A 19,859-nucleotide genomic window follows, 5' to 3' on the forward strand; every position below is an offset into this window, starting at 1 on the left:
CATGTGATGCAATGTCGGGGTGTTGCATGACCACTTAACTTCATGTCAGTGTCCTGTGACCTCTTTTGATGTCGCCTGACACTACGATATCTGGAGTTCATGCAACACAATAAGGGATTTTAAGTGATCATGGGGTAAGTGTAATGTGAACACCGTGTGCTAAATATGGCGGGAAAGGATTGTATGTCATATTTTAAAGGCCCCTCTAGTCCACTTTCTGCACAGTTCGAACTTCATACTTTTTAAATCCATGATGCATGTAGTACAATTGCCGGAAGACTGAGCTTTCGTTGCGCCACACCCGTACAATCTGGGCCGTCCTCGCAGCTCTCCGAGCGCGAGATCGGCGCGTGCCAGCGGGCTGACGAGGTCACCCGGGAGGCGGAGGACTCAAGGGCCAAGCTTGAGGAGGTCCAGTCCAAGCTCCAGGAGGTGGAAGCCAAGCTCCGAGAAGCTCAAGAGTGCAAAGACAGAGACCTCAAGGCAATGGAGCTGAAGCTCCTGGCCATGGAAAAGGAGCACCAGGATCGGGTACGTTGACCCTTCGCCTTATTTTGTTGCTTTTGCAATACATTTTTTAATGCAGAATGCATTTTAACGGAAATGAACTTTGGGTTTGTGTAGCCATTGAGTCGCTGTGTTGTGCCGTCGTCGGGTAAATTTTGTGGGGTGATGTCCCGCTACATTCTCGCGTTTAGTTAAATCTTCGGGGAGAGCGAACGTGGTATTCAGATTCGCAGGATAAAAGTACACTAAAATCAACCTCTATCTCATTTTGCAGCGAAGCTGTTTATGGCTAGGGTTCCGTGAATTTTTGTGCGTGTCCACAATTATACGGGTCCAGAATTTAATGCAAAATCGCTTCATTCTATGCAAAAGCTTATGTCTCATCACTTGGATATGCATTTTCAGTAGATTAGTTATCAATAGGCACCATTTTCAAGATCGGTAGACTCTCGAGTAGATAATAACGGTTTCTCAGAGATTTGCTGGTGTGCGACCCGTGTCTGCCATGTCTACGCTTGCACTGCCCTCTCTTTGACGTCGTTCCAAGCGCTTGCGTGCCTAGTTTCCTTTCCTTCCGCTCTTCCAGGGTGGCGGTCCCGTCGCGTATGTCTATACTCGGCGACAACTTTTCTTGGCAATGCAGTGGAAGGTACAGGCCCACGTCCCCCTCCCATTTTGAGTGTGTGCGGGCTCTCCTCCTCTCCCCGTAAATGGTGGAGGAGGAGAGCCTGCGTACACTCAAAATGGGAGAGGGGTCGCGGGAAAGTACCTTCCACTGCATTGCCAAGAAAAGTTGTCGCCGAGTATAGTGTCCCCCGGCTCTTTGGGCCTGCGATAGTTCGTACCTTTGTTAAAAAATCTGTTACGTCTGTGTCGTGTGCTAAACAGCGTCGCTGATCATCCATCTTCACAAAATAAAATACTCATAATTTTTTTTTTTTTGAAGAAGTGTTTTGGTTTTTTTAAGGACAGCTTGAATCTGGAGTTTTTTTGGTTTTTGCACATTTGGGGAAACTTCCTAGGCGTTTACCGAAAACGCAGAACCCTAGTTATGAGCGACCATTTTTCATAAATTGTGAATAGATATAATCACGCAAATAGTACCAAAAAACCTTCAGTCTGCACAGATTGATGGTGTTCGAGAGGTACCCAATAAACGGTGCCAGCGTGTTCCCTCGTAAGCGGTCGGTCAGAGTCGAATGCAAATGTGTGGACCAACCTTTATGTGGCAGCTCCCGCTACACATTTCGCCAACGTTTCGGGGACGCACGGCAGGGTGGATCTGACGGAACGGTTGGCGGTGCTTTCCAGAAACTGTGGCGAAAGGTCTTCTGCCATTTTGAGGCCAGTCGGGAGGCTTCCCTCGCAGCCTCCCACCGGTGACACCATTCGTCTTTTCTCCTTTGGCATTTGCAGATGCTGTGCCTGCTGAAGCACTCCGCGAGCACTTCCCTGGGCACGACCCCTACCCTGGACACCTCCCTTGCCGAGCGGCTGGAGATCCAGGTAAGGGACTCTACTAAAGGGCAACTCCGTTCAATATCGAAAAATTTAGGCTTGCATGTAAAGCACTATTAAACAACTCTGCGTCTTCGGATTCGCAAAATGTGGAATATTATTTGTGTAATCCTAATTTAATCATCAGCTGATACCAAAACCGGTTGCGTCAGGCAACATTGGTCTCGGGTCGTCAGAGTCATGGCTACGTCACGTTAAACCACGTGGTCTTGTGACGTTCGGGAGGGAGCGAGAAACAGGACACACGACGCGCGGGCAGGTCACTTCGCTTCGCATGGCGTGGACGGTGATGGCCCGGGGAGAGGGGGAAGGGGAGAAGATGAAAGAGGAGAGGGGGAGCGGAGAAACAGGCCGACAAGCGCGCATGGCAGCGCAAACTAGCGCATCCGCGTTACGGTGATCACGTGGACGCCCGGTCAGCCAACACCGGGAGGAGAAACTCGTGACGTCATCGTTCAATTTCGCTCTGAGAAGTGAAAACAAACAAAACGTGAGAATGACGTAGTCATGCCTCTGACGTAGTGGCTCAATGTCGGCTGCTCCAACTCCGTGGCATTGACTGCGCTGATGATTGCGCCTCACGCCGCATGCTAGAGTTGGCAGATTTCGGTCACTTGGCTCGTTTGAAGGTTTGCTGGCCAGTTTATTAAATATAGAGACGGAATTAGATCGTAATATTTGACATGGGGTCTTCCTATATGATACTGAAGAGGGCTACATAGTTTTCTAAATATCGAAAATGAAGCGGAGTTGCCCTTTAAACCATTTTTATGTGTACGGTTAAAACCCGATCCAACGCAAATCACTTGGTTAAATCGAGAGCTTCCTTAAATTGCATACGGCATTATTGGGGGCATTAAATTCAATGAGCCAAACTTCAACGCGTCTGCATCCAGAAAGCTGTTGCAATACCGCATTCCCGAAGTGCTTGCACGCCGAGGATCTGATTTACGCGTGTACGATTATGGTAGATGAAGACGACCTGTATTGGTAGTGCGTAAAGAAAACCTTGGAAGTCTTGAAGATTAATTTTTTTTTTCGCCAACCACAATCCGTGCCTTTTTATCGGCAAACCACGAGAGCCAGGGAGGGTTCAAATTGAAGTCCATGTGCCTCACCACAAAAGCAAAAAGAGTGCCCTTTGCAATTTGAGCACCAATGATTTTCGCATTTCCTGTGGCGTTTCGAAGTCTCCAACTACTGGCACAGACGAGAAGAAATGCTCGCTCCTTATGTACAAGGTCTCTCGCTGCAAACAAATTGCTTTTCATCAGGGACGGGACTTCATAAGTAGTATTAGCTGGTTCACTCTCCACAACTATGCATTTGTGTCTTTATTTCTCTTTATTTTAATGACATTATTTTATAGATTTAGCAGTATAGGCAATAATGGAATGCTTTGCAAGTAGTTACATCTAAATGTAAATGTAAAAGTGCCGTATTTCATTCGTCTTTGGGTGACCGTAGGGGCCTCAAACCTCGCACGGTGGCACGCGGCATTTCTTTCTCAATACTCTGAAGTCTACATTAGCAATTTAGAAACGTCCCGAAAAGCAAGTTGAGTTCTGCCAGTGCCCCACAACGAGAAAGATTTGGTTGACCTTCTAAAGTGGCATGCAACTGGTGTGAGCTTCTTGCTCACACCAGTGCAGCTTGTGAAGAGACTGCTTGCCTTATACACTGTAGAGTAATGAAATGAAATCTGAAATTGTTATTTCCAGATATTTACTCTGGCGGGCGTCCAGACAAAAAGCTGCCATATGGTAACCTGAATAGGTCTGGGGCCATAAAGCAAAACAAGCATAGCAATCTGGCAGAAAAGTGGGATACATCGAAAAGCCTCGGAGTTTCTCTTACCAACTAGGCATGTACTTCAGTATCAATAAACAGAGTAGACATCTGAAAGCGCAGAAACGTTTGGCAGCAAGCATATAATGTGAAAGCGAGAAAGGTCAAGCGTGAAAAGAGCAAATAGACCCAAAATGTCTGGACATGGCGACACTAAATTTTTGAAAGAGTGCCATATGAGGGTGCTGCTTTCACCTCTGTGCATTCCCGATTTGATTGGTAAAAGTTGTCAAGTAAGGCAGTGTTTGAGTTTCTATTGAACTTCTTGATTCTCTTGGTTTACCGAAAATACAGCTTCCACTCCTCCCCGAAATATTTCCGGAGCATCATTGTAAAGTGGCAAGGGTATTGCATTTGTAAAGGTGGGGAAAATGTGAATAATTGTTGCCAGTTTAAAGTTCAGCTAATGTCTTTCTCTCTGCATTTTTATCTCGTGTATTTTTTACTCTCGTAATCTCTGTGGAAATATTTCGAACTTTTTAGTACTGGTACATTCTGTGAAATAGCAAATTGTGTACACTCTGTGTAAAAAAAAAAACCTTTCTGTAGTTTTTTTTTTTTTTTTTATAAATCAGGTTTATGACTACTGCAGCAGCAAATGCCTGTAGCTCTATTACATGTCTACTTCAGCTTTTTTCCCCCTCTATTCATATTTATGCTGCACCAATGTTCCCTCTAGATAGGTTCTATTGTGTGGGAATCGATGCTAGCAAATTTTGAACATTGGCACGTACAGGGCTGGCCGAAAGGGTTATGTGCCTTTGACGGTGTCGTGACTGATCTGCTTCGACTTTCACGCCGCGGCAGGACAAAGAGATCTCCCGACTCCAGACTGTCCACGAAGAACTCGAGAGGAAAACAAAAGAAGTGGAGCAACTTCAGGAGGTATGTTTTTCTTCTTTTTCTCAATGCGTCGACTGCTCAACGGGAAAAGTGCAAAGGACAAGGACAGCAAGAAGGCAGCACAGTGCTTTGTGTCATCATCTGTCCTTTGCACTCTACGTATTTAATGCGTTGAACCAACTAGTCCACCTCAATATTTTAGTGTTGACTGCAACGAACCATGGGTTCTCAAGCTGGGATCATCTACCTACCGTATATTGCCGCATATAAGTCGACCTTTTTTTCAGGAAATGGGTACCTAAGTGAACTGACTTCGCGGTTTAAACTCTATTGCAACTGGTTTTAGCGTTTGTTTTTGTTCTTGGGCTCGGCAAGATTAAGCTCTCGTTTGTTCTCTAAGTGCGTTCTGCATTTCTTGATGTCGTGCTCATGTTGCTTTCCTTTTACACAGGTGATTAAGCAAGGTGCCAGGCCTGTGCTGGGGGTGGACTACTCCGCCAAGAAAAAGAAGCCAGCCAAGGTAAGTTGTTGGGGCCTTTTTGATAACCTGTTGCCGGACAGTTATCTCAGCACTGTCCCTTTCAGAATGATTTGAGAGCTCTACTTTGGAGGAGTGTACCTGGTCTGAGCTGAAAGTTAGATCGCAAAAAAACATTGTATACCATATTTTTCCGTCTATAAGTTGCACATAGTACTGCAAAGGACTGTGCCTAGAGTATTTCCAGTTGAGGACATGCAGCCGCACCTAGGACTGCACCGCAGGAAGAGCAGGTTATCAGCAGTTGTTGTGCTGCTCGCACAGTTCATGTTGCACAGTTCATGTTCATACTTACAGGAAAATGCATACTAGTCGGTGTGATATAAGACACACTCACAAATATTTGGGAAGGAACTGCAACTTAGTAAACAGGATAACTGGGCGAGTTGGTATGGATTCATAATGGAACAGCGCGAATTTTTGCAAGGACAGAGGAAGGAACTGGACAGGACGAGCGCTGACTAACAACTGAAAGGTTTATTCTCAGGAACCCACGAAGAAAAATATACGACAACACGACTCTCTAATCTCGATGTAAATGCGCATGCGCCTCACAAAATTGGGTGCTATCAGTTACACAATGTTATATGCGTCATCCCCGATCTAAAAACTCGACCTCATTGTCCAGCAAATTCAAGGAAGCCTGACTCACGCAGGCTGACCCCTCCTTCTTCATTCTATGAGCTTCAACAATCTCTCGAGCTTTTTGGTTCCTGTGTTTATACAAAACAACGGCTTTTTCAAGTAACGGTGTGCACGCGCAGTCCCTGCAGTGCAACGCCAAGTGGGAGCTTGCCGTACCTGTTAAAGAACTACCGTGCTCCCGCAGGCGAATGTTGAGGCACCGCCCCGTTTGCCCGATGTATACCTTCCCGCAGGTGAAGGGTATCTTGTATACTACACCCAAGGTGCATGGCACGAACTCAATGCGGTGTTTTATGCCGCACGGGCTCTCCCCCTGTTTCTCTACCTTATTAACGCGCTATTCCTCTGCAGAGCAAATACTACTTAGCTTGTTACGTGCCGAGAACACAACATCTACCCCGAACTTCGAGGCTGCTCTTTTAAAGCCGTGTGACATGTGGTGCACATACGGGATGACTGTGACCTGCTTTTTTACTTTTGTTGCTGCTTTTCCCCGCGCCTCACTCTTAATGCTTTTCACTATTGCTTCCGCCGCCGAGGCGATTACCGATTCCTACCTGGGCGGCAAGGCTTTCTCCCACTCTGTGGTGGCAAGACTTTGTTACCGCGGACAGAATACATGATTTTGCAATGCCTCTTTTGACGAGCTTGGAATGCCCCGATCTAAAATCAAGGAGATTCTTGGTGGTCCTGGGATGATGCCACCAACAAACGTGGCTCTGGCTCACATCCACGCTCAGATCCAAAAACTGGATTGTCTGGTCTTTTGGGGTTTCAAAAGTGAACCTCAGGCCCAAACCCTGCTCCTTGAACGTTTTTAGCGCGAAATCAAGGGTCCGACTAAAGTTACCTTTGTCGACGAAAACTAAATAATCGTCGACATACCTAAAAATCTTTTTGGCGGGGGCCTTCAACAGGCCGTCAAGTGCCCTGTCAACCTTTGCTAGGAAGATGTTACTCAGCACGGGTGCTACCCTGGACCCTATGCACACCCCAGACTTTTGCACATACACCTTGTCATGCCACCCGATAAAGGTAGCCCCCAAATAAAATGACAACACTTCTAGAAACCCTTCGACCGGAATCCCGCATTGGGACCTAAATGCAACTTCATCGTTGAGGTCCGTAATGCATTCTTTTACGCAACGCATGAGGTCATCGTGGGGCATTGAGTAATACAGATCTTCGTCTATGCTAAACGCTGTACAACCCACAGGGTTACTGTTCGAGAGATAGGAAACAACGGCATTTGAGCTAGGGATCACGAAAGGGTCCTCGGCATTTAATGTGTCCAAGTGCTTTTTGAGGTACCCAGACACAACACCCTAGCTCAAATGCCGTTGTTTCCTATCTCTCGAATAGTAACCCTGTGGGTTGTACAGCGTTTAGCATAGACGTTCAAGATCTGTATTACTCATCTAGTGTCGCACAGGGAAGCGAGCTCGCTGCTCCGGTCGTCGGCGCGGTCGGCGGGCTGTGCCAAAAACCGCAGTATAACCGGTATTTCCCTTCGCGCGCCTGCATTTTAAGCGGTATGTAATTACATGGAGTTCTATGGGAGGTGAACCGGTGGTTTAAAAAAACCGCGTTATACCCGGTCCTGCATTATAAGCGGTTACGTTGTAAGTGGTCTATACTGTATAGGATATAAATCGTCCTTACCGTAATCAGTTATTCATCCCATTTTCCTCATGTCGGATAATCGAAAAATGACCGCATCTCTATGTGGTGGATGATGTTGATTGGGGCGAGGCTCTGGTGGTGCTGATGATACTAATTTTGTTCATAGGTAGTGCCGATTGTACAGATTTTTTTTTTTATCGCTCATAGATAGTATTGAGTTCCGGGTTGCGTTTCAACTTCATTATTACAGCTTTAAGGACATGCCGGACTTTTCGTTCGTTTACATCCATGTCAGAAAGAGTGTGTGGTATGGAACGTGGTTATATACGCAGTTGAGCATTTGACCGAGCATTTGACCGCGTCTATAAACGTTGAGCCAATCCATGCAAAGTTTAATGCGATTATATACGCATTTGACCGCAGCGCCCTCTCCTGTATAGACGTTGAGCGGCTACATGCAACGTTTCATCCATGACAGAAACCCCAGCTCTTGAGTTACTGCCACATCTCAGAGCCCCCTACTCGTCCCGCAGTCGTGGCCGAGTGGTTAAGGCGATGGACTAGAAATCTTTTGGTGTCTTCCCGCACAGGTTCGAATCCGCAAACATTTTTTCTTTTTTTAAGAAGACAGATGGGATGGCAATGGATGTGAGCACGGACACCGGACGAGGCTAGACGCGAAAGTGAGGCGGAGGTGCGAGGGGGATGGAAGGAAACAAATCAAAATTATAATAATGATGATGATGTGCAGCTAAATAGAAAAAAAGGGCTAGCATAGTGTCACCTAGCAGTAGGACTGGAGAGTACTCAAGTAGCGCTGCCAAACCAAGCCAATCCATTTGCAGCCAACATAGAATTCGAAATGGCCGGTTCCCAGTGGTGTTTCCCGCTGATCGCTCACAGCGCTTTTGTCCGAATAATCAAACTTTTGGACTTCAAGCTGTCCGAAACATCGGTTGTGAATATGTACTATTTCTATCGGGTAGGTCGCAATTCCTCCTTTAGGTCGGAAATATCGAACAAGACCGAATTATCGGAGTCCGAAAAAACAGTCGGCAGGCTGTAGTCTGCACCTGCAGGTAGTCTGCACTGTGCAAAAATTTTGACTTCTGGACTCTTTCTCCATAGTCTACATACGCGTTTGGGTGACGCGGTACTGCTGCAGCATGCGATATGCCTCCTGGAAATGGTCACGTTGTACAATGTCTGCTTCGCGTTTCTTTACTCTGTTCCTTTCCAGCCCAAGAAGCTTGAGCCGGTCCCCATGATCGACGATTTGGACGACAGCTTCGAAGACCACAGCAATGACGAGAACGACCCGGACTGGGCCGGCAGTCCGATGTTCCCCCAGGTGAGCCGTCGAGCGTGCCGGAGAGAGTCGTTAAAGAGGCGCTAAAGTGGTTTTTGAGGTCGTCTGTTTACGGTCATAACTCTATCTACGGGCTCCGAGCATTCTAGAAAACCCGAGGTTTAGATTGATGTGCACCCAATTTTCTATTAAAAATGGGATCTAAGATAGCAGTGCACTGTTTTCCTTCTATTCGGCGCAGGAACCGGAGCGCGCCATCGAACATGCGATGGCCAGTCATGAAAAATTGCTTCCCGCGTGTGAATCGCGTGTTTTCGTAAGGTGGTTCTCCGAGGGTTGGTCCCCTTGCTTTTGGGAAGCAATTGCTCCTGATTGGCCGTTGCGCTTTTGACAGCACTCCGCGGGTTTTGCGTCGAATCGCAGGAAAAATGGATATGTCACAATTATTTATCCTGTTAACGCGGAATGTTTTACCGGACGATTTCTGTGGCGTTCCGTAACTTTTCGCCTTAACGACACTCAAAAGCATACGACCGTAGATGGACTATTCACTTGTTTGCACGTTTGTGTCAAACCGTGGCCGAGAACATCGGGACCTCTCGTAACCTAACGCGCTTGCACACTGGCGCCTGAATATGGGTGGCCCAGAACACTCCCGATCTTTGCACACATTTTTATAACTTCTAAGTAGGGGTGTGTGAGTACTCTAATATACAAATTCGAATCGAATAGCAAGTTCCCGAATAATTCAATTTGCGAATCGAATTCTTAGTACTCTGTCACTCGAATATTCAATATATTCAGCCAAAGACACACGGTCAGCACGGAGGTGCCAAAAGAGCAGTTTCATCTTCAGATGTTAGCGTCGTGGTGTTCGGCAGACCATGCGAGAAACACCTCTTGGTCCCACCGTTCTGCAAAAATCTAACACACAGCTTAGAAAAAAATAGAAGTAACGAACGCTACAAACTTTATAGCGTGCAGATTTACTCATGATCGTGACTCAATCTAACCTTGAATCAAAACTGGAACATCCCGTTTGCACCGCTTCCAGAGAGGAATTGTTGGGAGGCTGGAATTCCGCGCCATGCGCAATTCTTTTCACGAGTAAAGCCCCTTGTTTCAAATTGACGCGCCGATGTAGAACACACTTGCCACACGCACAGAAATCGGTGACAAGATCACAAAGAAAACCACGTTAACCACGCCAATGAAGCCAGCAGAGTTGTTTTCGTCGTTCTTTCGGAACTGCAAGCCGCAAATTCTGATTCGCAACGGAACAGAAAAATAGTGTGCCTAGATTTGAGAGGGTTTCCAACCGTTCGACAGCCCCGTGGGAATTACGAACTGCGAGAAGGTGACGAAAAGACGAGAGTGTCGATCGAGCAAGCGTCGTCGCTCTTCCATTTGCTCGCCTTCCACGCGACTACACAACACGTGTGCACTTACGACTGATCTGCGCAGGAGCTGCCTTCGTGGTTTGTTTCGCTTGCTCCCTCTTTTAAATGTACACTCTCTAAAACAGGATAGATGGGCATAGCGGCAGTTAGACTGTGACTTGTGCCACCTAACCACATGTTTTCCTCTTACTTCAAATTATAATGTTTTAAATCTGTTTACGCACATTTAACAGCTATCTGTTTATTTATATAAAACAAAATCCGGGGTGCCCTTTTTTCTCCTTTAAAGTTGAGACCAAATATTGCAAAATGCCCCTTTTTTGAGATCTATAAATATAAAAAAAGTACATGTCGCGATGTTAGGTTGTGCTTTTACGAGGACAAAAGGCACACATGGCTGTAACTTTGTTTTTTTTTGTGACATTTAGGGTAGACAGATAATGCTTGTGCGTAAAATTGGATCGTTAGTGCCCAACATCCATCAGCAGCTGCTTTTCTTTTCTTTTTTTCACCAGAACTTTTACACATTAGAGCTTTTGTTCCGTACGAGATACATATTCTGCACCAGGGGCATACTCTGCACATATAATCTAATTCACAAATATAATTTGATTCGGTACTCGACTTGATAACTACTGTTCCGTGTTCACACACCCCTACTTTTAAGCATTATTATTCCATTGTGGGATCACTAATGATGAGAATATTAAGAGCGACTATTTCCCATACTAGACATGTTCTCGGAATACCCAGACTTTATAAACGTCCTGGCATGCTATTAATCACCTCTAAGTTTAGTATGGTTATTGAGAAAACTACAAAGAAAGGTTGTGCGGAAACCAACGTTTAAATTTTCTCACTTTCTTCGCCAGGACTACGTTGCACTTCTCGCCGTGCAGTTCTCTCGACCACAGTCCAGTACAAATGTGTGAGCAGCTTTTAGACCCAGTGTACTTAGTTTTAGCTTAAGTAATGGCACAGCCGACTACACAAATTATTTGGACAGACCGAGCAGCGTCGAAAGCACAGGTCACTTGACGTTTTCTATTCACGATTGGTGGTAGAACATGTACAGAAGCGTGATGAACACTATGATGATGCATTTTTGCAGTCTGATTTGTCCCATCGGCTCGTAGTGCCGGCTGCATCTGGACTTCAGGTGAAATGAAGTAGCATAGCATGTTTGCTTTCTACCCCAACCCCCCCCATTGTACAAATATCCGCTGCAACGATGATTCATCCTTTTGTTTGCAAGGTATAGTAGGCAGCAATATGAAAGAGAATAGACTTCCAAAATTTGTAGGTACATAAAAAAAAACGTGGGGAACCATAAAAAGAATGTGGGAAACATGTTACAGTCCCGGCGAGGGCTAGAACAGAAAGTTTGGATCCCAAACTACATGCTGTTTGATGGGTGGAGGTTAGACAAAGGTTGTGGGAGCTGTGAAACTGGAAAGAAGGATGAACTGTTCACTTTCGTGTTGTTGCCGGTATTACCTTTTTATGCGTTATGGGCATGGCCATTTTGTTGCCTAGGGACGCACAGGTGTTGTCGACGACTGCCTTAGTCCTGAAATGGCAGAGAGAGACGCTCGGTTTGGTGGTGTCTGGGCGTTTCAAACCAGTCATTTTACTCGCAGACGAACCGGAAGAGGAAGTCCCGGGACGAGGACCTTCCGGAGATGAAGGTGAGTTGCTGCTCCCAGTCGATCGTGGATGGGGAGCGTTAGGAGGCCGAAACGCTTCGTCGGCGTTTGGCCGAGGCTCGCGTCCTTTGCCGATTAGAGACGACTCTCAGCCGAACGCAGACTCCTTTAGGCGACGCGGTAGTTTCAACCCTCCGGTTTTGTTGTCTAGGCGGAATCGGTTAAGCTTTCTCGGCTGTTGTCTTTGATGGCGCTGCCAGACTGGCGACCTGGAGTATGGTTCCGCCTGGCCGTTCAGGCAAGCATTCTCTCCGGTTTGCAACATGCGAGGCGAAGTCCCTCGCATTGTTTGCCGCAGGGGTTCTCAACTACCGATGTTATGGGGATGCCTCTAAGCTTTTCAACATAGACTACTCACTCGGAGTACATGTAAAACGATACTTATAATAATTTTCTATTTTCTTCATGCCCCTGAACAACCTCGCAGTTTTGATGTGGTAGAACAAGGTAGAAAATTTAAGAGGCACAATTTATATACTTTCACGGATAATAGAAAAATGAAAAAGGTCAAACTTGTCACGGTTCAGCAATAACAATCGGCATCAATTTAACAAATTTGATTGCTCAATCGAGGGCTTTGGGGACCGTAAGAAGGCCTTGGGGGACCTCATTTGAGAACCACTGGTTTGCAGATCCCTTAGCATGTAAGACTTGTTCCAGGAAAACATTAAATGCGAGGCATTTCGTTCTCGGTCAATAGTGTAGCCTAATCCTGGAACTGTGGCCAGGATGTTTGTAAGAGTTCATTTTGTATAAATAGTTCATTTATTGTTATTTGTTTATTTTTTTACCGTTACATTCTGAACGAACGCCTGCCCAAAATGAAGAGATCAGTTGTGAAAAACATGCGGTGGGCTATCTTTGAGGATGCCACAGCAAAACTTTATCAAAAATTAACGGTAAACAGCCTGGCACCGGCTACAAACCACGCGAAGCAGGAACCGATGCTGCAGATGTCGGACACCGCAAATTTGAGTTTCACGCTGCGAAAAACGCGCAGGAATTCGCCACAAACTCCTATGTCACGAGAAAGGGTACTGCAAGTTACGGACGCAACAAATTCGTGTTTCACGACGTGAAGGACCTGCAGAAACCCGTCGAGAATCTCATCTGACGAGAACGAATACCGCGAATCGCGGACGCAGGGGATTCAAGTTTTATGGTGCGATATACACTAAGGAACCTGCTACAAACTTCAGTCACGAGAACCAATATCGCGCGCAGATCGAGGACAAAAAGCGCGGAAATTCGCTACAAACTCTTGCGTTACAGGAATAAATCCTGCAGATCGCGAAGGCAGCAGAATCGTATTTTACGGTGCAGCATACACGCGGGAACAACTCTCATGTTACAGGAGCCGATATTGTGCGTGCATATCGCAAAAAAAGACAGAGGAACCCGCTACGAACTCGCTTGTCAGACATGCCGGTACAGCAGATTGCGCGGTGGATGCGATTACCATCGGACATTGCGTGGCATCCGATGGATAGGGGGGGGGGGGGGGGGTGATGTTTTCGAATTTTTATGTTACTGCTTTTTATCCAGTGGGCGATCTTGGGGGGGGGGGGGGGGGGTGTTCTTTCGGAACTTTACGGTACTTTTTTTGGGCCGAAAGCCATTACTAAGGGGAGTGGGCTAGGATGTACGAATGGCGTACATAGAACAAAATATTAGGTAAGTTCACATATAAACAAGTTAATCGGAACACTGAGCAAAGCAAAAAATTGGGTCTAATGCCAGCGCACTCGGCGATACGGGAAGGAGATTTCAATCCAGCGATGTAGTGCGTAGGACTCGGTATTCTGGGAGAATCGCATCAATCTGGAAGGATTCTGGGAGAAGCTTAACCTCTGGCTACAATGAAGCCAGAAATAATACAACAATCCAATTGAACGTGGAGTGAATAATTGGATTCTTGAAGCATACTGGAAGGATTCCTGAAGGGTCTGAAGGGTTGAAAATGCAGTAACCAAGGTTCATATGTTACGCTTACCACTGCTAGTGGCCATTTGCTGCCGGACCAGTCGCGGCCTGTTCTTTGCCAGACATTTGCGAAACCATTGGATCGACGTTCAGCGAACGGCATTTGCTCGTCTGCATGCTAGTGTTTTCAACAGTTGTCCAAACTGTGTGCGATGCGACTTTGTGGTGTGTGCGCAGCGCTCCTCATCCAGTGCAGCGTGCAAATGCCGCGGCCTGTGCGGTGCACGCTGCGGCTGCAAACGAAGGACAAGGTCGTGCAGCGTCATGTGCAGCTGCAAGGGGGGCTGCGCTGGTGCTAGCTCTGCACCCTCAATGGTAAGGGACCCTTCTTCCCTAGTAAAGGTGTGGCCACACTAGCATCGCAGATGCTTGCTGTACGTCGTCGGCTGCCGTGGGCTGCCGTCCCAAACCAGTTTTTGCCCTCGACGGCATGCCGACGGCGCTGTCCGAGCAGCCGGCCCGCGTGCGGTTGGGGACTCGCCATTTTATTGTCGCAGAAAGAAGGAGCCAATAAGAGCAGGTGCAGATAGCGACGTTCCGGTGTCATGGCGACGCGCAAGCCGCTTTGCCGTGCATCTTTCCTGTTGCGAAGGAGTGTTACACGACTTCATTTGCGATCTCTATTTGCCCCGCTGCCTTTCGCAACGGAGCGGTGTTTCGAAACCGCAATAGTATTAACGGAAAACACTTGTCGCACCTGATTGTATTGCTCATTCTCGAAAGTAGCCTTGATCTCTGGCACGCAGCTAGGGCTGAAAAGCACTGGCCTGTCCCTCGGGGATTCGGTAGTTCCAACTCTGCCGGAACCAGAACATGCGCCTTCTTGTCTTCAGAGTGCGGCGACGTTGGAAGATCAACGAGCAGGCTAGGGTGGTCCATTCACGCTGTTCACCGGGTCATCGTCATGCAGTCAAACCCACTTATAACGATCCCACATATAACAACCAGTTTTCAGAAAATGTATGAATTCGAGGCCCCACTCATTAAAATTGGTCCAGATAAAACAACTGTTTTTCAAAGCATCACGCTGTTACAACAAAAACTCAAAAATCCGCCTTTGGAAAAAAGAAAAAAGGCCAGAACAGCAGCGTTTTGGGACGCGCTCAAGGTCATTTCCACGGCCAGGCTGCATACTTCCTTGGGGAGAACACACAACTACAAAAGCAAAAACGCCCTCCCGGGTCGCATAATCTGCAGTTTGTGCGTGTACAGGAAAGAGGAGGAGAAGATGTCAATTTTTAAACCGTGCTGCATTCGTACGTTCTGTGTTTGCATACTCTGAATTCAACTCGAGAAAAACTCTATGCTCGGTATAAAGTGGCTAGCCCCATCGCTATCATGACCGTTTGTTTACGTTCGCCATTTTGGTATTTGTATCATGCACACTCTGACGCGTCTACGGACTCGTGTCTGTTGTTTTTAGATAGAAAAAACAAAAAACAGTAGGAGGCTTTATTTAAACGAAGGGGCATCACGGTTGCGAAAAAAGGTAACAAAGCACTGTGTGGCCTTGCAATCCCAGCTACCCGACGATCACGCAAAGTGTTGTTTGAAAGACGACCTTGCCAGAGGCGATGGTTGCGCCTTACATGCGCAGGAAGCGCGGCACTTGAAATGCTTTATACCAAAGCAAGTTTTAATTACCTTTGTGGACGGCGAAGAACCATCTTCGGACCAGTACGCAGCATTTATTTCTCTGTTGGCGTGCATTTCATAATATCGAATCAGCAGCAGTTTACTTTTTGATGATCTGAAAGCTAAATCTGCCTGCGCGTTTGGATAGGGGGCACGTTAGAATCGTGCAAACAGTTTCTTTAAATAAAGAACTGGCTGAGTGAAACTTCCAATACCAGCTTCATTATCCTTATTTATACCGTGTTTTCAAGGCAAGTCCATATATAACGAACTACTGATAACACGACCACTTTTTGCAGAACTATCGCGTTCATTATAAGTGGGTTTGACTGTACTTGCCATGTAGGCAGGGGATGCGGTTTCGGTTGAGTTATGTGGAGGATGGGCGCCAAATTGGAAAAACCTAACGAAGGGCAGACGACGAAAGTGCAAGAAATCTGGCGGAAGTGCACGCGCAACGAGATCCACTGCTGTTACGTGACAAATGCCGGCAAAATGGAGGCCAATGTGGCCCCCTCGCATTGGGATGTCGAACTGTGGTGCCGCCCGGCGGCGCCGACCCGCAGCGCTGTTGCCGCTAGTGTGGTCGGGCCTTAGGGTTTAGCGAAGACGGGTTGTGACCGTTGGTTGTATTGACGTACGTGTTTGTTGTATATGTGAGCACGTTGTAGACGTGGGCACGTTGTAGACGTGGGCACGTTGTAGACGTGGGCACGTTGTAGACGTGGGCACGTTGTAGGCGTGGGCACGTTGTAGGCGTGGGCACGTTGTAGGCGTGGGCACGTTGTAGGCGTGGGCACGTTGTAGGCGTGGGCACGTTGTAGGCGTGGGGGGCACGTAGGCATGGGCACGTTGTAGGCGTGGGCACGTTGTAGGCGTGGGCACGTTGTAGGCGTGGGCACGTTGTAGGCGTGGGCACGTTGTAGGCGTGGGCACGTTGTAGGCGTGGGCACGTTGTAGGCGTGGGCACGTTGTAGGCGTGGGCACGTTGTAGGCGTGGGCACGTTGTAGGCGTGTGCACGTTGTAGGCGTGGGCACGTTCTGTGTCTTTCGCACATTGTGTGCTGCAATCGAAAATATTTGGAAACATGCAGGCGAAGGAACTATACTTGATAGAACGGATCAAATGTTACTAAACCGTCGTGATGCAAACATTTTGGTGGTTATTTACATATGTGGTTGTGCGCACATATCTGTGTTGTTTCTCTTTTAATGTTTTTCTCTCTCCTCTCTCAGGCGACCTCATGCAAATAAAACACATGTCCAGTCAGTATCGTAAGCATTTTTGTAGACTAACAGCTCAAATATTCTAGATTTTGAGGTCGAGGCCGTTTTGGGGCGCAGTTAGCAAAGGTGCAATTTTTCGTTTCTTTTCTGGTGTTTTAGAGGGGCACTGAACCCCTTTCTGCAATAGTTTATGGTCAGGACTCCATCTATGGGCTCTAAGCGCCCTAAGACGACCCAAACGTTACACGCATTTGCGTGGCCGATTTCTTTATTAGAACCTGCACTAAAAGATTGAGACGAGATGGTGCCACTGGACAAGCAAGTGCAGAGCCCTGCCCTTCCTTGTGTGACAAGTTCTGTGGTGTCTGCGGTAGTTCCGTCTTCATTTTAATTTATTTATCTCAAAGTGCCCGAAGGAATTCCAGGGGAGGAGGGGGGGATAAATATTTTAAACACCAAACGCAGAAAATTAAAAAAAGGTTATACAGAGTCTTGCATAAAAAGGAACGAAAAAAAGCAATATTTACATTTTAATGTAGTACATAGGGTCAAAATATATGGAATAATTATTCGCAAGCACACGTAAATTGACTACAATTGGACGTTCGCCACACTGTCGGGCATTCCATTCCTTAACAGAAAGATTTCAAGGACACTCGGCAGGAGGGCAGCCGGATTATGTGCTGGTGAGCACACCTCGAAAAAATTGGAAGCAAGTGGAAGCAGACTTGAGATGTGGATCATGGTAGCATATGCGGCGAAAAAGGGTCAATCGAGATACTTTGCGTCTGTTGCAATATATATGTCGGGACAGCTTTCGACTTTAGAGATGTCACACTAGACGTAAAAGAATAATCCCTAAAAGTGAAGTGAATGGCTTTGTTTTGGATGGATTCAACTTTTTTAAGGAAGTAATCTTGCTAGGGACTCCAAATTAGACCAGCATATTCAACTGTCGAACGAATGAAGGACTTGTAAGCCAAGTTCCAAGGTGATCTTTATAATAAAAAATGTGATGTAACTTTTGGTTTTTTAGAATGCTTATAGCCCATAGATTGAGTTATTACCATAAACTATCACAGAAAGTGTTTAAGGGAATTGCAGAAGCTACATTGAAGTTTGTATCAAAACCCTACTTCTTGAAAACCGTAGATTGTTTTCTACCAGTACACAGCTCAGACTCTGTTAGAGATGAAGTATCAGTTTAGTTTTTTTTTCTGTCTGGTTCCTGCAGGACGTACCGATCGAAGAGGAGAGCAAGGTCCTCCACTTCAGCAAGCAGCTTAGCAACCTGAAGAAAATGCAGCTGCACTGAAGCTTTACCTGCCACATTTTTTAAACTTTTGACGATCAATTTTTTTTATATCTTAAATATAACATCACGCGGAGATTTATTTATCTTATTCATTGCGTGTATCTCCGGTGTAAATATTTTGTATATGATCATTTGTGGCTTGCCCGAAATAAAACTGCATGCCACTTTTTTTTTAGACGGGAGACGCCCTTTTATATGGTTTTAATACAATCCCTTTTTAACGCTGCCACGACCTACTTTCACTGACAATTTTTTTATGCACTTTATATTGACGATAGACTTCGTGAATGCACAATTTTACTGTAGTCCGTTGCAACTCAAGAAGGTAGGGCGTGGGTGAGACAGGCCGGGGAGGAGGAAGCAGACAAAACGCCAAACAGAGGTTCCCCCTTTCTTCTCCAGCGTTCCGTCTGCTTACTTTGCCCGGCCAGTCTTACCCTCGCCCTACCTTCTTGAGTTGCACCGGACTATAGCTCAAGGTACTTCAACTTTTTTGTTTATTTATTCATTGTGCTGAAATTTGGTTTATCAAATATGCAAAAAAACTATGACTTGTCAATAAACTTGTACTTTTAATTAGGTTCTCATGACCGGTTGTTGGTGGCATGAAATTGTTCACAAATGTAAAAATTGTAGATTTGCATTCATGAAGACAAGCTTTGTGCGGTGGTTTTGTTTTAAGCCCAATTTATTTATATTGGTAAACATTTGACCAAGCTGCACGAATTGGAAGCATGTTTTCCCAAAATTTCCCAAAATAGCATTGCTCTGGTGTAAATATTCTGTCTACGATCATTTGTGGTGCTTCATGAGATGAACTGATTGCCACTTTTCTCCTAGTAGTTTCTACAGGTTCCCTTTTTCTTAAGTGGGGAGATGCCTTTTTATTTGTGGTTTTAATGTGTTCCCCTTTTCAGTGCTGTTGCAGTCTCCATTCACTGGCCATCTTTTTTTACGCACTTAATTGACGACAGACATTGTGAGTGCACGATTTAACTAGCTTGATTATTTTGGTTTTCTTTGCACGATAAAACATCTTTAGCATTTTGCACTGCGTGTCTTTGATTAGGATGTTTGTCTCGATGACTGAGTGCTTTGTTTAATGTAAAGCTTGTCGCGGTTATTAGTATGGTTTAAGAGATTCATGTTTGCCGAAATGTCATGGTTTTGGCATAATATACGCAAGAGGTTCGTTTATGCTGTTTTATATGCTCTCATCAGAACGAATTGATCCATGTGCCCACAAAGACAACTGGCCAATGGAGAGTGAATGAATAAAGAAAATCATTATAAAAACTGTGTTCAATCTGGTGTCAGAACCTCATGAATGTGGAGGAACTGAATCATAGAATAGGTGTATAGGTTTAACGTGTGTCGGGCACGTCCGCCTGACAAAAAGGCTGCACCATTTGAATGATAACAAACTTCGTCAGTTTTTAGTGTTTTTGTTTTTTTTCAGGATAGGGGCTAACATTTGGCCATCCTGATATTCAGGTGTCCTCACTTCAGCTTACACCACTGCCTTCACTTTCATTTCCCTTGCAAGCTGTTGTCTGTTATGTCAGGTTTGTAATCTAATGACAAGCAAGATAGCTGCCTCGAGGATTCACCCAAGTGCCAGCAAAGTTGCAGCAATTCAGTGCTCCAGCTCCAACTAACAAAAAAGAAACAAGTCTTAGTGTGTGGTAAACTTCTACAATCGATCTCTGGAAGGGAAGGCAGAGGTTGCAGAGATTTTTCATTGCATGCTAGATGATGGGCA

The 19,859-nt window shown here is 46.0% G+C and overlaps 1 protein-coding gene across 1 annotated transcript in view; it reads left to right on the plus strand.

The window, feature by feature from the left end:
* The window catches only part of LOC8030189 (chromosome-associated kinesin KIF4), a 71,043-nt gene extending 51,640 nt beyond the window's left edge, over positions 1 to 19,403 (plus strand). The window contains exons 19-26 of the mRNA XM_029994636.2: positions 328 to 531; positions 1,924 to 2,013; positions 4,681 to 4,758; positions 5,168 to 5,236; positions 8,763 to 8,873; positions 11,872 to 11,919; positions 14,098 to 14,235; positions 18,017 to 19,403. Of these exons, the coding sequence (XP_029850496.2) occupies positions 328 to 531; positions 1,924 to 2,013; positions 4,681 to 4,758; positions 5,168 to 5,236; positions 8,763 to 8,873; positions 11,872 to 11,919; positions 14,098 to 14,235; positions 18,017 to 18,097 (819 nt within the window). The 3' untranslated portion in view covers positions 18,098 to 19,403. The remainder of the gene's footprint in view (positions 1 to 327; positions 532 to 1,923; positions 2,014 to 4,680; positions 4,759 to 5,167; positions 5,237 to 8,762; positions 8,874 to 11,871; positions 11,920 to 14,097; positions 14,236 to 18,016) is intronic.
* The last annotated feature ends 456 nt before the right edge of the window (positions 19,404 to 19,859 follow it).

The sequence above is a fragment of the Ixodes scapularis genome, unplaced genomic scaffold (genome assembly GCF_016920785.2).
Source record: "Ixodes scapularis isolate PalLabHiFi unplaced genomic scaffold, ASM1692078v2 PGA_scaffold11__112_contigs__length_91849675, whole genome shotgun sequence".
In the NCBI taxonomy this organism is placed as follows: Eukaryota; Metazoa; Arthropoda; class Arachnida; order Ixodida; family Ixodidae; genus Ixodes; species Ixodes scapularis.